This window comes from Pan paniscus, chromosome 10 (assembly GCF_029289425.2).
Source record: "Pan paniscus chromosome 10, NHGRI_mPanPan1-v2.0_pri, whole genome shotgun sequence".
NCBI lineage: Eukaryota > Metazoa > Chordata > Mammalia > Primates > Hominidae > Pan > Pan paniscus.
The window spans coordinates 43,681,394-43,700,206 of record NC_073259.2 but is presented as its reverse complement, the minus strand read 5'-3'; the positions used below and the strand labels follow the sequence as shown (position 1 = coordinate 43,700,206).

The following is an 18,813-nucleotide window of genomic DNA, read 5'->3' as shown; positions in this document are numbered from 1 at the left end:
TTGACCAGACTGGTCTGAAACTCCTGGGCTCAAGTGATCCACCAGCTTCAGCCTCCCAAAGTGCTGGGATTACAGACATAAGCCACCGCACCGGACTGAAAGTATAGTCTTTGTAATCCATCTTCTTACCCTAACCCTGTCTCTCCATCTCTCCTCTTCTCTCCAATTTATCCCTCTTATGCCCAGTCTGTTAGCTGTGTGTTGGCTTGTTTCTTGAGTGGGATCTCGCCATGTGACAGGAAAGACTGGCGAGTAACAGTTATATGTTTACACAGTCCTTGCAGACACTTCCAGATAAGGAAATAATTCTCTTCCCCAGTTTCCATATAGCAAATCTCTTCACAGGACAGATTACCTTCAGCAGTTTCAGGCTTTTATGATGATCATAGCTGTGCGCTCCAGAGATTAAGAGACATGATACTCTTAGCATCTATATATCAAAATTTAGGGATCCAGTATCTGTTATTGGTAAAATCATATTTCCTTGATTTCTGATGAAGTTTTTTGTTTGTTTGTTTTTTTGTTTGTTTGTTTGTTTTTTTGAGACAGAGTCTTGCTCTGTTGCCCAGGCTGGAGTGCAATGGCAGGATCTCGGCTCACTGCAACCTCTACCTCCCAGGTTCACGCCATTCTCCTGCCTCAGCCTCCCGAGTAGCTGGGACTACAGGTGCCCACCACCACGCCTGGCTAATTTTTTGTATTTTTTTAAGTACAGACAGGGTTTCACCATGTTAGCCAGGATGGTCTCAATCTCCTGACATCGTGATCCACCCGCCTCGGCCTCCCAAAGTGCTGGGATTACAGGCGTGAGCCACCGTGCCTGGCCTGTGTTTTGTTTTTTTATTTATTTTATTTATTTATTTATTTTGAGACAGTCTTGCTCTGTTGCCCAGGCTGGAGCGCACTGGCACAATCTTGGCTCACTACAACCTTCACCTCCCGGGTTCAAGCAATTCTCCTGCCTCAGCCTCCTAAGTAGCTGGGACTACAGGCTCCTGCCGCCACACCTGGCTAATTTTTTTTTGTAATTTTTAGTAGAGATGAGGTTTCACTATGTTGGCCAGGCTGGTCTCAAACTCCTGACCTTGTGATCCACCTGCCTCAGCCTCCCACAGTGCTGGGATTACAGGCATGAGCCACTGTGCCAGGCCTCTGATGAGTTTTTAAATCTTTTTATATATGTTTGTTAGCCATGTATTATTTCTTACTTATTTTTCCATGAGGTTGTCAGTTTTTGTTTACTGGCAAGCCTCTATATATTCTGAATATTTTGCTATCTGTTAAATACACTAAAAAAAAATTCTTGCCTGTAATTTCTTTAACTTGTATGTAGGGTCTGGTATTTTCTTCTAATACTATAATAATTTTGGTTTTTGAATTTTAGCTTTTTTTTTTTTTTTTTTGAGATGGTGTCTTACTCTGTCACTCAGGCTGGAGTGCAGTGGCATGATCTCAGCTTACTACAACCTCTGTCTCCTGGGTTCAAGTGGTTCTCCTGCCTCAGCCTCCTGAACAGCTGGGATTATAGGTGCCTGCCACTGTGCCCAGCTAATTTTTGTACTTTTAGTAGAGATGAGGTTTTGCCATGCTGGTCAGGCTGGTCTTGAACTCCTGACCTCAAGTGATCAGCCCGCCTCCGCCTCCCAAAGTACTGAGATTATAGGCTTGATTCACCATGCCTAGCCTGAATTTTAGCTTTTAAATATATTCAGAGTTTATTTTGGTGCATTATTTTTTTCTGAATAGTCATTTGTTCCAAAACCATTATTGAAAACTGTATCCTTTCTCTCTGATTTGAGGTGCCACCTTTATCACAAAGGAAACTCAGTTATTCCTGCATTATTGTTATTATTGTTTCTTCACTATTTATCAATTCTATGCCTATCCTAATAGCTTTCTGCCTTAAATTCTACATCTTTTTTGTGTGTGTATTTTGATGTTCGAATGAGGAAGTTGCTCCTATGACTATTCTTGTTTAGCATGCCTGGCCACTCCTGTGAATTATTTTCTTCAATGTGGATTTTAGAATCACCTATTGAATTTTGTTAAGAAGTATTCTGTTAGGATTTTTATGAATATTGCATTGAACTTTTTTTTTTTTTTGAGATGGAGTCTCACTCTGTTGCCCAGGCTGGAGTACAGTGGTGTGATCTCAGCTCACTGCAACCTCCGCCTCTCAGGTTCAAGCTATTCTCCTGCCTCAGCCTCCCGAGTAGCTGAGATCACAGGTGTGCACCACTATGCCTGGCTAATTTTTGTATTTTTAGTAGAGGTGGGGTTTTGCCATGTTGGCCAGGCTGATCTTGAAGTCCTGACCTCAGGTGATCCACCTACCTCAGCCTCCCAAAGTGCTGGGATTACAGGTGTGAGCCGCTGCGCCCAACCTGCATTGCACTTATATGAAGTTTTTTTTGTTTTTTGTTTTTCCTTTTGAGACAAAGTTTCATGCTTGTTGCCCCAGGCTGGAGTGCAATGGCATGATCTCAGCTCACTGCAACCTCTGCCTCCTGGGTTCAAGTGATTCTTCTGCCTCGGCCTCCTGAGTAGCTGGAATTATAGGCATGTGCCACCACGCCTGGCTAATTTTGTATTTTTAGTAGAGACAGGGTTTCTCCATGTTGGTCAGGCTGGTCTGGAACTCCCGAACTCAGGTGATCCGCCTGCCTCAGCTTCCCACTGTGCCCAGCCATGGAAATTTTAGGACAACTGATTTGATAAAATATTGAGCCTTGCCACTAAAAAACATGCATGTTTATATTACCATTCATCATTCAGACTTAATTTTTATTTACATTAACCAGCCTTCCCTTCTGATTTCTTGGTTTTTAGACTTGTAGCTTTTTAGTATGTCTTGATATCAGGTCAGGCAAAGCCCCCTTTTCTATCTTTTTTTTTTTTTTTTTACTTTCTTTGAACATTAAGTCTTCTGTTTGAACTTTAGAATCAGCTTGTCAAGTTATGATTTTTAAAAATTACAATGAGGCCAGGTGTGGTGGCTCATGTCTATAATCCCAGCACTTTGGGAGGCCGAGGCAGGTGGATCACCTGAGGTCAGGAGTTCAAGACCAGCCTGGCCAACATAGTGAAACCCCATCTCTACTAAAAATACAAAAATTAGCCAGGAGTGGTGGTGTGCCGAAACCAGCTCGGTCAGGGAGACCCTAACCTAGTGGCACTAGAGGAATTAAAGACACACACACAGAAATATAGAGGTGTGAAGTGGGAAATCAGGGGTCTCACAGCCTTCAGAGCTGAGAGTCCCAAACAGAGATTTACCCACATATTTATTAACAGCAAGCCAGTCATTAGCATTTTTCTATAGATATTAAATTAACTAAAAGTATCCCTTATGGGAAATGAAGGGATGGGCCAAATTAAAGGAATAGGTTGGGCTAATTAACTGCAGCAGGAGCATATTCTTAAGGCACAGATCGCTCATGCTACTGTTTGTGGCTTAAGAATGCCTTTAAGCGGTTTTCTGCCCTGGGCGGGCCAGGTGTTCCTCCCGTGAACCCACAACCTTCCAGTGGGGCACTAGGGCCATTATGAACATGTTACAGTGCTGCAGAGATTTTGTTTATGGCCAGTTTTGGGGCCAGTTTTTGGCCAGATTTTGGGGGGGCTTACTCCCAACATGTCCCCCTTCTTTGATTTGCAAATTGATAAAAGCAAAGGCAGCTTTGTCACAGTGAGCTACTTCTCACAGGAGTCAGGATCCACAACTGCAGACTATACAAAGACAAACAACACAGATTAAAAGCACAATCATCATTGAAATTACAGAGCTTCCAAGTGTTTTTATCCATTTCCAGCTCCTTTAAGCACTCCAGTTCCTGGCATTAAGGTCAGGTATGCCTGGGATGCTTTAAATATTTGTTCTTTTAATTTTGCAATATCCAAAGACAAGTTTGTAGAGTGTCCTTCTAGATGCTTTTTTATTCTTTCCCAAATTTTGATCTTATTAAGAGCATTTAATAGTTTCCACAAATCCTTACGTTTAGCTCCTACAGCGAGCCATATAATTTGAGGTTGAGATGCCACTAATCCACCATGATTCCAGATAATAGGAACTCTTGCTGTACTTCTTATCATTTCTACCATCTGACCATTTTGTTCAGACCAGCTGAACATAGTGTGGCCATGGCACACAGACTGAGAGGTGCAATTCAAGCTAAACATCCCCTTAGGGGACCAATTAATAATGATTCCATAGGAATCATTGTGCAGCACCTCTACCTGTTCTGCAATGCAATCTTCCTAAACAAGTATGTTCATTTTTTCTGGCCAGGTTCAATTTTGTTTACAAATAGGTTTTTGAGGGCAGTATGACTCAATTATAAGAACAGATTTATTATGGTCAATACCGAGATCAGAAAGCATGTGTAACTGTGTCATAGAGTGATTAAATCTAGGCATTATTGCCAGCCAAGATTGATAAATATGCCCAGTAAGTATAATTGTTCTCTGTGTCAGCCCTTATTGAAGGAATACTCACGGCAGTGGTGATAACCACTATCATAGCTACCATTAAATTATTCATTGTGACTGGTTGTCCCACTCTCCTCAGGTTTTCTTCCCCCATCTGTGACAGCTTCTTGATCTGTCCCCAGGTGGGTGGCTGTGTTCAAAAGGTGTTGCTCGTGACAGTTGGGGTCCTCCTCAGCATCGGTCTCGACATGGCTGCAACCAGGGGGTCCTCGGGATCCTTCTGGAATCTCTTCCTCAGCATCTGGCTCATGATAAGGTTTCAGGTGTCTCGATGGTATCCAAATCGGCTGTTGATTTTGGCCTGGAGAAACACAAACATAACCTCTACCCCAAGTTATTATTTTACCTATTTCCCAACTTTTTTTTATCGGATCTCTCCACGAAACCAATGGTTTTGCTTCTGTCTTTGCAGCTGGTTTCTGTAGATGCTGTTCAGCTGCTGATAACATTTGTCCTTTGGGCAGGCTCAAAAAATTTAAAGTTAATAATGCTAGGTTCAGTTGCATCTGTGGGGTTCCATATTCCCTGTCTCCCCATTTCTGCTTTTGCAACTGCTGTTTTAGGGAGAGATTCATTCTTTCCACTATGGCTTGTCCTTGAGGATTGTATGGGATACCAGTAATGTGTTTAATATTCCACATAGAGAAAAATGTAGCTAGAGCTTGGCTAGTATAGACTGGGGCATTATCTGTTTTAATAGAAGCTGGAATGCCCATCACTGCAAAACACTGCAAAAGGTGACTTTTAAAACAGGCAGAAGACTCTCCTGATTGGCATGTAGCCCAAAGTGAGAAAAGGTGTCCACACGTACATGTACATAAGCTAGTCTCCCAAACGAGGGAACATGTTTGACATCCATTTGCCAAAGAGAGTTAGGTTCCAGTCCTCAAGGATTAACTCCTCCTGTAAAAGATGAGGAATGTACCATTTGGCAAGTTGGACATTGCTGGATAATAGCTTTAGCTTCGTTCCAGGTAATGCTGTATCTGCATTTGAGACCAGAGGCATTAACATGGGTTGAGTTGTGAAAGTGTCTAGCATTAGATATTGCATTAGCAACTAGGTGATCAGCCATTTGATTCCCTTTGGTCAAATGTCCTGGAAGATGTGTATGAGCCCTAATGTGAGTGATGTAAAAAGGGTGCATTCTACTTCTAACTGCTGTTTGCAATTGGGTAAATAAAGTCATCAGTTGTTCATTTGTATGAAATCATAACTGAGCATTTTCAATTAACTGTGTGGAATGAACCACGTATGAAGAATCAGAAATCACATTAATAGGCATATCAAAAGCAGTCAATACCTCAATTACAGCTACAAGCTCCGCTTTTTGAGCTGAAGTATAGGACGTCTGGAAAACTACTTTCTGAGCCAAAATAAGAAGCTTTACCATTACTAGACCCATCTGTAAAAACATTCTCAGCACCTTCAGTTTGTTTAAATTTAGTTATTTTAGGGAGAATCCAATTAGTTAATTTCAAAAACTGAAACAGCTTCATTTTAGGAAAATGATTATCGAGAATGCCCAAAAAGTCAGCTAAATGGGTTTGCCAAGAAAGACTATTTATAAAAGCTTGCTGTATTTGTGCTTTCGTGAGAGGGACAATAATTTTTCCAGGATCATATCCATGTAATTTAACAATCCGAGTTCTCCCAATCCCTATCATTGTAACAATTTTATCTAAACAAGGAGTTAGAGTCCGTGAATTAGTATATGGAAGAAAAAGCCACTCTACTAAGTCCTGTTCTTGGACAGTAACACCAGTAGGTGAATGCTGAGTGGAAAAAATTAGCAAATCTAGAGTCTTCTCTGGATCTATTTATTTGAGCTTTATGGACTTGCTTCTCAGTTGTAACTCTGCCTCAGCCTCCTTTGTTAATTGCTGAGGGCTAGTGAGACTAGGATTTGCTCTAAGGATAGAAAACAGATTACTCATGGCATAGGTAGGAATGCCTAGAGCACGTCATATCCAATTAATGTCCCCTAGTAATTTTTGAAAGTCATATAATGTTTTCAGTTGATCCCTATGTATGGTTACTTTCTGTTGCACAATGGTAGTGTCATTTACTAAGGTCCCCAAGTAGGAGTAAGGAGTAGTAGTCTGAGTTTTGTCAGGAGCTATAATTAAGCCAGTGCGAGAAATCGAATTTTGCAAGTGATCATAACATTGGAGTAATGTTTCTCGAGTGGGGGCAGCACAAAGTATATCATCCATATAGTGAATAATGTAACACTGTGAAAATTTTTTACGAGTAGGTTCAATTGCTTGCCCCACATAAGTCTGGCAAATTGTGGGACTTTTCAATATGCCCTGTGGCAACACTTTCGAATGATAACGCTTAGCAGGATGCAGGTTGTTTACTACAGGAATTGTAAATGCAAACCATTCAGTCTTGCTCAGCTAAAGGGATAGTAAGGAAACAGTCTTTTAAATCTATGACTATTAAAGGCCAATTTTTTGGAATTATAGCAGGAGAAGGCAATCCTGGCTGTAATGCCCCCCATAGGTTGTATAACTGAATTGATGGCTCTTAAGTCAGTTAATATTCTCCATTTACCTGATTTTTTCTTAATTACGAAAACTGGAGAATTCCAAGGAGAAAATGTTGGAGCTATGTGCCCATTTTCTAATTGTTCAGTAACTTAATTTATCTAAATCCTCCAGTTTCTCTTTACTTAGTGGCCATTTTTCTATCCAAATTGGCTTATCTGTTAACTGTTTTAAAGGTATAGGTTCTGGAGGCTTAACAATGGCTGCCATCAAAAATTATTTCCTGATCTTTGGCGGGAACTTCATTTTTCTGCTTGAAGTGGTTCTTTCAAAACTTGCAAATTTTTTTCTACTCCCATACCAGGGACATACCCCATTTCATGCATCGTATGTTGACTTTGTAATTGTTCTAGAATTAGAACTTGTGCTCCCCATTGTTGTAATAAATCTCTTCCCCATAAATTTATAGGTACAGAAGTTATAATTGGTTGAATAGTCCCAGGTTGTCCATTGGGCCCTTCACAATGCAAAATATAACTACTTTGATATACTTCAGCGGCTTTACCAACTCCAACTATGTTAAATTGAGCGGGTTGAATTGGCCATGCAGACAGCCAGTGCTGTAGAGAAATGATTGAAATGTCCATTCCTGTATCTACCAAACCTTTAAATTTATTTCCCTGAATAGTTATTTCACAGGTAGGATGTTTACAATTTGATTTACCCAATAAGCTGCTTTGCCTTGTTTATTTGTGCTTCCAAATCCTCCTGTTCGTTTAATTTCACTTTTTCCCATTACCACATATGGCACAATCAGGAGCTGTGCTATGCACTCTCCTGGCTCTGTTTTCCAGGCAACAGAAGTAGATATAATAATTTGAATTTCCCCATTATAATCTGAATCAATGACTCCTGTATGTATTTGTATGCCTTTTAAACTTAAACTAGACCTTCCTAAAAGTAATCCTATTGTCCCTGCTGGCAAGGGTCCACAGACTCCTGTTGGGACCTTTTGCGGGGGTTCCCCAGGCAGAAGGCTCACAGTTTTTGTGCAGCATAAGCCTACTGTGGCACTACCGGCTGTGGCGGGGGACAGACATTGTACGGGGTGAGGGAATGGCCTGAGCTGGAAATGCCCTGGTTTAGAACAGGGCCCAGGACGGGCCCCTGATGGCATTTCCCAAAATCGGGTTCCCATCTTTATCAAACTTAGAGTGACACTGAGGAGCCCAGTGTTTCCTTTTTTACACTTTGGACATATTTCAGGCTCAGCAATTTTCTTTTTTCCCCTATCTGGCAGCCTGACTTGCTGATTTTTTTCTATGTTCTTTTTCAGTATGACCATGCTTCCCACAGTTAAAATAAGCTCCAGGAAATGGAGTATTTCTTTTATTCACTCTCAGTTCTGCCATTGCCTGTGCCAACAAAGTAGCTTTATGCAGATTACCTCCGATACCATCACAGGCCTTGATATAATCAACTAAATGTGCTTTCCCTCTAATAGGTCACAGAGCAGCCTGCCAGTCAGGATTAGCATTGTCGAAAGCTAATAACTGCAACACTATATCCTGAGCAGCCGAATCTGCAATCATCTTTTTAAGAGACTCCTGTAACTGAGCTATACAATCAACATATGGTTCTCTTGGTTCCTGTTTTATAGCACTAAAGGAAGGGGATTTTTCTCCATCTGAAGTGATTTTTTCCCAAGCTCTAATGCACACTCTGCTAAGCTGTTCTATGGCATCATCCTGCATGACCACTTGTGCATCTAAACCAGCCCAGCTGCCAACCCCCAAAAGTTGAGGTTGGGCCTGGACATTGCAAGCAGCCTGAATGGAAGCTTCATCTGCCCACCAAGTTTTAAATTGTAAGAACTGAGCAGGAGTTAGACAAGCTCGAGTAAGAGTGTCCCAGTCAGTAGGTATCATCCAACTGGAAACAGCAACATTCTTTAACAGTCCCATTACAAAAGAAGAACCTGGTCCATACTGATTTATAGCTTGTTTAAATTCTTTGAGTAATTTAAAAGGAAAAGGCTCAAATGTAGCTGTAATATTTCCCTGTTGATCTGGGGGGTGTGTTCTAACAGGAAACTGCCAAGCCTCTAAATCACCCTCTCGTCTAGCTTGCTGAATTCCTGCCTGAATAGAACTAAGAGTGGTCACTCGAGGCGCTGCTCGAACAGTCACTGGGGCAACTACTTTTCACCCAATGTCCTCCGGAAAAGAAAGATCCGGAGGGTCTTTTTCTTCAAAATAATAATGAGGGGGTGCAGAAGGGTAGGGATGAACCTCTCCCTCCTTTGCCACTTTAGCTTTAGCTAGAAAATAAACATGCTCTGTAACCACTTCTGTTACTTCTCTATACTCTCCTTCCTCCTCCTCATCAGTGTGAAAAAGTTCCAAGGTGTAATGAACCAGGCCCCAAACTTGTCCCATTGTTACCCTGATGCTTCCAAGCTCCCCTTCTTAGTCACCATGGGGATTGCTTTAAGAGTACTCAGGTGTCCTCCAGCTAGTTTTCTATTCCAACTGTCGCTCCGGTGACCCTTCGACTTGGATGCGAGGCCCCACGTTGGGCGCCACTTGCCGAGACCAGCTCGGTCAGGGAGACCCTAACCTAGTGGCACTAGAAGAATTAAAGACACACACACAGAAATATAGAGGTGTGAAGTGGGAAATCAGGGGTCTCACAGCCTTCAGAGCTGAGAGTCCCAAACAGAGATTTACCCACGTATTTATTAACAGCAAGCCAGTCATTAGCATTATTTTGTTTCTATAGATATTAAACTAACTAAAAGTATCCCTTATGGGAAATGAAGGGATGGGCCAAATTAAAGGAATAGGTTGGGCTAGTTAACTGCAGCAGGAGCATGTCCTTAAGGCACAGATTGCTCATGCTATTGTTTGTGGCTTAAGAATGCCTTTAAGCAGTTTTCTGCCCTGCATGGGACAGGTGTTCCTTGCCCTCATTCCCATGGGTGTTCCACCTTCTGGCGTGGGCGTTAGGGCCATTATGAACATGTTACAGTGCTGTAGAGATTTTGTTTATGGCCAGTTTTGGGGCCAGTTTTGGCCAGATTTGGGGGGAGGCTTGCTCTCAACAGTGGTGCACATCTGTAGTCCCAGCTACTCGGGAGGCTGAGGCAGGAGAATCGTTTGAACCTGGGAGGCAGAGGTTGCAGTGAGCTGAGATTGCACCACTGCACTCCAACCTGGGCGACAGAGCGAAACTCAATGTCAAAAAAAAAAAAAAAAAATTAGCTGGGTGTAGTGGTGGTGCCTGCAGTTCCAGCTACTAGGGAGGCTGAGGCTGGAGAATTGCTTGAACCTAACCTGGGAGAAAGAGGTTGCAGTGAGCCGAGATCGTGCCACTGCACTCCAGCCTGATTGAGGCCTTGTCTCAAAAAAAAAAAAAAATTATGAGATTTGATAAATTTTTTTTTTTTTTTTAGATGGAATCTTGCTCTGTCGCCTAGGCTGGAGTGCAGTGGTGCGATCTCGGCTTACTGCAAGCTCTGCCTCCTGGGTTCATGCCATTCTCCTGCCTCAGCTTCCTGAGTAGCTGGGACTACAGGCGCCCACCACCAAACTCGGCTAATTTTTTTGTATTTTTTAGTAGAGACGGGGTTTCACTGTGTTAGCCAGGATGGTCTTGATCTCCTGACCTCGTGATCCACCCGCCTCGGCCTCCCAAAGTGCTGGGATTACAGGTGTGAGCCATTGCGCCTGGCTGAGATTTGATAAATATTGCATTGATTTTTACTGATTAAGTTTTAAAGTACTGATACCTTCATGATATTGAGTCTTCTAGAAATGGGTAATTATTCATTTAGGTATTCTTTTTCTGTTTGTTTTTCAGCTAGGTCTTCTTTCAGATCAGTTACTGTTAGAGGTTTTTTTTTTCATATAGGTCTGTACATTTCTTGCTAGGGATATTCCTATTTATGTTATGTTTTGTTATAACTATGAATGGATTTTGCCTTTCTTTTTTTTTTTTTTTTTTTTTGAGACGGAATCTCACTCTGTCACCCAGGCTGGAGTGCAGTGGTGTGATCTCAGCTCACTGGAAGCTCCGCCTCCCAGGTTCACACCATTCTCCTGCCTCAGCCTCTCGAGTAGCTGGGACTACAGGTGCCAGCTGCCACGCCTGGCTAACTTTTTTTGGTATTTTTTAGTACAGATGGGGTTTCACCGTGTTAGCCAGGATGGTCTCGATATCCTGACCTCGTGATCTGCCCGCCTCGGCCTCCCAAAGTGCTGGGATTACAGGCGTGAGCCACCATGCCCGGCCAATTTCACCTTTCAATGGCAATTACTATAAGACAAGAAAGTTATTTATTTTTATATACTTACCTAATTTTAAGTTACCTTATACAACTCTCATTAATATTCTGTTAGAACTAGAATTTAAACTCTATGTGAATATGGACCTTATTTAAACAATGTATCCCTAGCACCTAGACAATGCCTAACCTGTCACATTAACCTAATATATATTTTATTTATATTTTTTGTTTATTTATTTTTTTTGAGACAGACTCTTGCTCTGTCACCCAGGCTGGAGTGTAGTGGTGCGATCCTGGCTCACTGCAATCTCTGCCTCCCAGGTTCAAGCAGTTCTCTGCCTCAGCTTCCCAAGTAGTTGGGATTACAGACACCCGCCACCACGCCCAGCTAATTTTTGTATTTTTAGTAGAGACGGGGTTTTTACCATGTTGGCCAGGCTGGTCTTGAACTCCTGACCTTGTGATCTGCCTGCCTTGGCCTCCCAAAGTGCTGGGATTACAGGTTTGAGCCACTGAGCCCAGCCATTAATATTTATTTTAATGAATGAATAATGTTATTTTAGTTGATTCTGTTGCATTTTCTGGGTAGACAATTTTTCCAAATTTTCAACTATTGTAATCATGAGACTTGGTAGATTGCTCTAAAATTCATGTTCTGAAGTACCCTTTCTCCTATGTATACATCAATATTAGATAAAATAGAAAAAGGTAAACTTACAAAGCTATGACAAGCAGAAACAAGAACTATTTCTTTGTACTTAAAACAGTGTTTAGAGGCTGGGCAGAGTGGTTCATATTTGTAATCCTAGCACTTTGAGAGGCCAAGGTGGGAGGATTGCTTAAGCCCAAGAGTTTGAGAACAGCTTGGGCAACATAGGGAGACCCCTGTCCCTACAAAAAGTAAAAAAAATTAGTCAGGCTTGAGTCCGGGAGGTTGAGGCTGCAGTGAGCTATGATCGTGCCACTGCACTGAAGACTGGCTGACAGTGAGACTCTGTCTCTAAAGGAAAAAAAATGCTTACTTGAAGAAATAATCCCTGAAAACTTCTCAAATTTGATAAAGAATATTAATGTGCACATTCAAGGTCAGTTAACTCCAAGAATAATAAACTCAAAGAGATCCACACCTAGGCACATTATGGTCAAACTGCCAAAAGACAAAAACAAAGAGAGAATATTGAATACAGCAAAAAAAAAAAAAAAAAAAAAAAGGCAACTCATCATGTATAAGGGATCCTCAGCAAAATTAATAACTGACTTCTCATCAGAAACCATGGAGCCCAGCTGGGCATGGTGGCTCACGCCTATAATCCCAGCACTTTGGGAGGCCAAGGTTGGTGTATCACCTGAGGTCGGGAGTTTGAGACCAGCCTGACCAACATGGAGAAAACCCATCTCTACTAAAAATACAATATTAGCCAGGCGTGGTGGGGCATGCCTGTAATCCCAGCTACTCGGGAGGCTGAGGCAGGAGAATTACTTGAACCTGGGAGGCAGAGGTTGCAGTGAGCCGAGATCTCACCATTGCACTCTAGCCTGGGCAACAGGAGCGACATTCCATCTCAAAAATAATAATAATAAAAAAGAAACCATGGAGCCCAGAAGGCAGTGGAAAGACATTCAAAATGCTAAAAAAATTGTCAACCAACAATTCCATATCCACAAAACTATACCTCAAAAATGAAGGAGAGGCCAGGTGTGGTGGCTCATGCCTGTAATCTCAGCACTTTGAGAGGCCGAGGAGAGGATCACTTGAGCCCGAGTTTGAGACCAGCCTGGGCAACACAGTGAGACCTCATGTCTACAAAAAAGTGAAAAATCAGCCGAGTGTAGAGGCATGAATATATAATCCCAGATACTTGGGAGGCTGAGGTGGGAGGATTACTTAAGCCCAGGAGATTGAAGTTGCAGCAAGCCAACATGGTGCCACTGCACCCCAGCCTGAGTGACAGGGCAAGACCCCGTCTCAAAAAAAAAAAAAAAGAAAAAGAAAAAAAGAAAAATGATGGAGAATGCAGACATTCCTAGATAAAGAATAACTGAATTTGTCACTTGCCCCACAATGTGAGCCATTCAGGCTGAAATGAAAGATTATTAGACAATAGCCTGAGTTCACACGAAGAAATAAACAGCACTGGTAAAGGTGCTGGTGGGGTGGCTCACGCCTGTAATCCCAGAAGTTTGGGAGGCTGAGGCCAGTGGATCACTTGAGGTCAGGAGTTCGAGACCAGCCTGGCCAACATGGTGAAACCACATTTCTACTAAAAATACTAAAAATACAAAAATTAGCCGGGCATGGTGGCCGGTGCCTGTAATCACAGCTACTTGGGAGGCTGAGGCAGGAAAACCACTTGAACCCGGGAGGCAGAGGTTGTAGTAAGCTGAAATTGCGCCACTGCACTCTAGCCTGGGTGACAGAGCGAGACTCTAAAAAAAAAAAAAAACGGTGACACAGTATAAACATAGTATATTTTTGTTTGTTAATTTTTAAAAGTTTTTCTCCAAAAGCATGAGCCACCACACCTGGCCTCGGAGAAAAATTTAATGTTAAACTTTTAAAATAGTCACAGAAAGAATAGCAGTATAATCTGTACCTTCCAAACCAGAAGAACAAAGAAGTACTATCTAACACTTTACTAATTCAACAATAGGAGAAAAAGGGGGGGAAGAAAGCAAAGACAGAGATTGATAAACAGAAAACACTTAACAAGAATGAAGAAATAAGTCCTAATATATCAGTAATTATATTAAATGAACGTAAATGGATTTAATTAATTTGTTACACCCAGAGTCACAGCCAAAAGTTGAAAATAAAAGACTAAAAAAAGTCAGCAAGTAGTAATTAAAAAGGCTGGTATGACAATAATATCTAGACAAAAAGATTAAGGTAAAGAATAAACAATTAGAAATAGAATATAAGGAATAATCTAGCAAAAAGGTAGAATAATTTGGTGGAAGAATGCAGTAAAGGCTGGATGAGGTGGCTTATGCCTGTAATCCCAGCACTTTGGGAGGCTGAGGTAGGAGGATCTCTCAAGTTTGTTCTAAGCTTCTATAATTTTAAATAAATGTTTTACTTTAGAATGGTTTTAAATTTACTGAAAAGTTGCAAAGATAGTACAGATAATTCCTGTGTATGCTTCATTCAGTTTTTCCTTTTTTTTTTTTTTGAGACGGAGTTTCGCTCTTGTTGCCCAGGCTGGAATGCAGTGGTGCAATCTGGGCTTACCGCAACCTCCACCTCCTGGGTTCAAGCGATTCTCCTGTCTCAGCCTCCCGAGTAGCTGGGATTACAGGCACATGCCACCATGCCCAGCTAATTTTTGTATTTTTAGTAGATGCGGGGTTTCACCATACTGGTCAGGCTGATCTCCAACTCCTGACCTCAGATGATCTGCCTGCCTCGGCCTCCCAAAGTGCTGGGATTACAGATGTGAGTGACCACGCCCGGCCTTGACTTTTTTTTTTTTTTGAAACAGTTTCACTGCGTTGCCCAGGCTGGAGTGCAGCCGCCATGATCTCAGCTCATTGTAACCTTCGCCTCCCGGGTTCAAGCGACGTTCCTACCTCAGCTCCCCCAGGTAGCTGGGATTACAGGCATGTGCCACGACTCCCGGCTAATTTTTGTGTTTTTAGTAGAGACGGGGTTTCGCCATGTTGGCCAGGCTGGTCTCGAACTCTTGACCTCAGGTGATCCGCCCACCTTGGCCTCCCAAAGTGCTGGGATCATAGGTGTGAGCCACTGCACCTAGCCTTGGACCCTCTTCATATTAAATTAAAATTAATGTTTTTGGAACACCTATTAGGCCACAGAGTGAGGAGGATGAGTTAAAGTAAGTTCCCTCCTTGTAAGTAGTTAGAAGTATAGAAAGAAAGAAAGGGACCTGCTTTCTATTGTCTTTTTCTTTTTTTCTTTCTTTAGACGGAGTGTTTGCTCTTTTGCCCGGGCTGGAGTGCAATGACGCGATCTCAGCTTACTGTAACCTCCGCCTCCTGGGTTCAAGTGATTCTCCTGCCTCAGCCTCTTGAGTAGCTAGGAGTACAGGCATCCGCCACCACGCCCGGCTAATTTTTGTATTTTTATTGGAGACGGGGTTTCACCATGTTGGTCAGGCTGGCCTAGTACTCTTTTTTTTTTTTTTTTTTTTTTTTTTTTCTGAGTCGGAGTCTCGCGCTCACGCTCAGGCTGGAGTGCAGTGGCGCGATCTTGGCTCACTGCAAGCTCCGCCTCCCGGGTTCACGCCATTCTCCTGCCTCAGCCTCCCGAGTAGCTGGGACTACAGGCGCCCGCCACCACGCCCGGCTAATTTTTTGTACTTTTAGTAGAGACGGGGTTTCACCGTGTCAGCCAGGATGGTCTCGATCTCCTGACTTCGTGATCCACCCGTCTCGGCCTCCCAAAGTGCTGGGATTACAGGCGTGAGCCACCGCGCCTGTCTTTTTAAAAGCTAAAACTGAAACGGAAACAGAGCTCCTGGCAGATAGGACCAGGAGCCACAGCGAAGGAGGTGGCCTGTGATTAGGTTTTTATAAATGGGCAGGTATTAATCAGGGGAAATGGAGTAAAGGACACGATAGACATACATTGCTAAGTCTAGTATTGGAAAAAGTAAGGCCTGGGACCCCTAAAAACTTGCTCGAGAGTGAAAGGTAAATGCTATGTGTCCACACTACTGTGGTAAAGCCGACAGTCCATACCATGAGCCCATTTCGCGCAGGGAAATTCGACTGGTGGGCTTGGGCCCGTCGTTCTGGTAGCTTCCCAGTAGAGGGTGCCGTAAGCATATGCGTCTTCAGCCTGACTGGGCTGGGGAGGCGGTGCGTCCTCCTGGCCGGGGGGCGGGGCCGTCGCGCTCACGTGACCTTTGCTCATGGCGGCGGCGGCGGCGGCGGCGGTGGCGGTGCTGGTGGCGCTCGGCGGCCGGAGCCGGATCCTGTAGCCGGGTGTGGGCCCGTGTCTGTCCGTCCCTCCTTCGGCCCCCTCTCTTGTCTTCCGGAGTGTGGCTGGCGGAGCTGTGATGGCGGAACGAGGCCTGGAGCCGTCGCCGGCCGTGGTGGCGGCGCTGCCGCCTGAAGTGCGGGCGCAGCTGGCGGAGCTGGAGCTGGAGCTTTCGGAGGGTAGGAGCCGGGCCGGGGAGAGGGCGCCCGGGGCCCTGCGGATCGCGGCGACTTGGGAGACAGGTCCCCGCCGCGCGCCCTGGCGGCCGTGCGGCGAGGGGGACGAGGGTGCAGAGAACCTGGCCTGGCACTCCACGACCGTTTTCCCTCCTCTCCCACCCCATTAAGTGGTTTCCTGTGGCTTTCATTGTTTTCCCATAGAGGGGACTAAGTAAGGGCTTGTGGAAAGGTCCTCCCGGGCCCACACTGCTTCTGCGCTTCCTGCCCCCCAAAACCCGAGACAAAGCTGCGCCGTCCCGCTTCTGCCCAGGCGTTTGGGCCAGGTGGGGTGAGGGGTAGGGCTGCGAGGAGGGTGGCTGACAGCTTTCTCCTTTCGTCTCCCCTTTTCGTGGAGGGCTCCACGCCTTGTTCCAGCCCCCCCTTCCCCCTTTCAAAAAGAGACACATGGGAAATCCGCAGCATCATTTCTTCTCTTTCCTTTAACAATGCGCGATGCCTCCCCAGTGACAGGAGTGAGACAGAAGCGGGTGAGCCATTTAGGGTCCTAGGAAGATAAGAAGCAATGGCATTAACCCAGAGAGACACACGGTGCTGCTTTTAGACCACCTTTGTCATAAGAAGTTTTTTTTTTCCTGGTGCCTGTTATTCGGGCCGAATTTTCCGCATCTGGTCACCTTTTGGAGTCTTTGATGAAGGAAGGAGAGGAGGCTACCGTTTACTTGCACATCCTGGCTGGCATTCTTTCTTTTGACAATGGATTGGGACAGGGAGGGTTCGATTTATTTTCAGAATTTAAAAAAAATGGAATAAATCAAGCCACTGTTATTAGAGAACTCCTTGTACAACAATGAGAGAAACACAGTGCTCCGTTGTGGGCATGTGATCAGGCTTGTGGGGCAGTTGTGATCAGTTCTGTGTAAAGTTCCTGTTTTTATCACTGGCTGCCCCTGAGACAAAAGCAGCATTTTCTCCAAGCTTGATACCAGTACTTTGATTGTGTCTCCAGAGTTGCATATTCTTATTGAGTTCCTTGTGGAAGGCCCTCTTCACTAGCATTTTTCAAGTGGATCAAAAACTCTTGATTGGAAAAGAAGAATGTGACCAACTCCCAGGAGCTTATTAAACGTTACTTATTGTTTACTTATTAAGGCATTATGGTTCCCTCCCCTCTGAGAATCCTTTACAATGAAAAACCAAAAATAGAGTTGAATGTTATAAATCCTGTTGGGCACTGAAGGAAATAATTATTTTTAATAACCCTTTTAATAACCCAATGTGTAGGAAAGTGCTGTTTTTACCTGTACTTAACTATCAACGTGTTATTTTTCAATTAATCCAATTTTCAAGTTATTCTTCGGCCAGTCCCGGGAATCGCTGGTATTAGATTAGTTTGTTTCTGTGAAGTGTTTAAGAAGATAGGAATCCTTTGGGTTTGTCTGCCCAGTTATACCTTAGGTTCCGCCCGCTTCGAAAATCGAGGGGCTTTTTGCATTACCATCAATTCTGTCTCTCAAGATAACTCATTCTTCTCCTAAACTAAAGCATTGACATTAAATCTGTGTTGACTTGCATTAAAATCTGACTTTTAAAACTGCTATTTGAAAGTAACAAATCATCTAGCTTCGATTAGAGAGAGGTTTGCCTGGATGCTTGCGTCAGAGGGAGATTAAAAATAGGAGTTGATTGCTTTCACACGGAGAGGGAAATCCTGGAAGCTCCTTATTCTGGGTATATCTGCTTCCAGCTGATTGTTGTTTACATCTCTGGGTGTTTCTAGACATCTCTAGAATGTCTAGAAACATTCTGAGGAACTATTTCTAGGACCCACACTGATTAGCTCACCTCTCTCTCCTTCAGAAAGGTGTGAAACTTCTACAAATTGTGAATGCCAAGGCTTAAACATTTTAAGGACAAGTGCATGGTTTGCTTTCCAATGAAGGATTATTTTGGTTGGCATCTGACTTGGTTTGAATTTGTTTCTTATAGATATACTACACTTCTTGTATTTCATCTGTTTTAGCAATGGATGACTCTGGAAAAAATACAATTGAAAAACTTGGGCCTGCAGTGTCAGCATATTGGTCATCTTTCTTGCTTAAAGTACAGGGGATGGTTGGCTGGAGAAGTAGATAGACATTAGGAATTCAAGTGAAGTTAAAATAATCCAAAAGTCCCCATATCTGTGTAGTATGGTGTTATTTGTGATGCCTGTAGCATATTTGGAGCTAAGTTTTGTTCGTTTTGCATTTTCTCTACAGTTACTCTGCTCTAACATAAGTACTTTGCCTTTTTTTGTTTTAGATGCTTTTCTTTCGTTTGTTTGTTTTTTTTGAGATGGAGTCTCACACTGTTGCCCGATCTCAGCTTACCGCAACCTCCGCCTCCCAGGGTCAAGCAGTTCTCCTGCCTCAGCCTCCCCAGTAGCTG

At 43.4% G+C, this 18,813-nt stretch overlaps 1 protein-coding gene across 11 annotated transcripts in view; it reads left to right on the top strand.

The window, feature by feature from the left end:
- Nucleotides 1-14,202: 14,202 nt before the first annotated feature.
- Nucleotides 14,203-18,813, top strand: part of DIP2B (disco interacting protein 2 homolog B) — a 247,874-nt gene continuing 243,263 nt past the window's right edge. For 4 of the 11 annotated variants that reach the window (XM_055095661.2, XM_008951236.4, XM_055095659.2 and 1 more), the window contains exon 1: nucleotides 14,205-16,386. In XM_055095661.2, the coding sequence (XP_054951636.1) occupies nucleotides 16,287-16,386 (100 nt within the window). In that variant the 5' untranslated portion in view covers nucleotides 14,205-16,286. Of the gene's footprint in view, nucleotides 16,387-18,813 lie in introns of all 11 variants that reach the window. The other 7 variants (XM_034935861.3, XM_034935860.3, XM_055095660.2 and 4 more) reach the window with 4 other exon arrangements.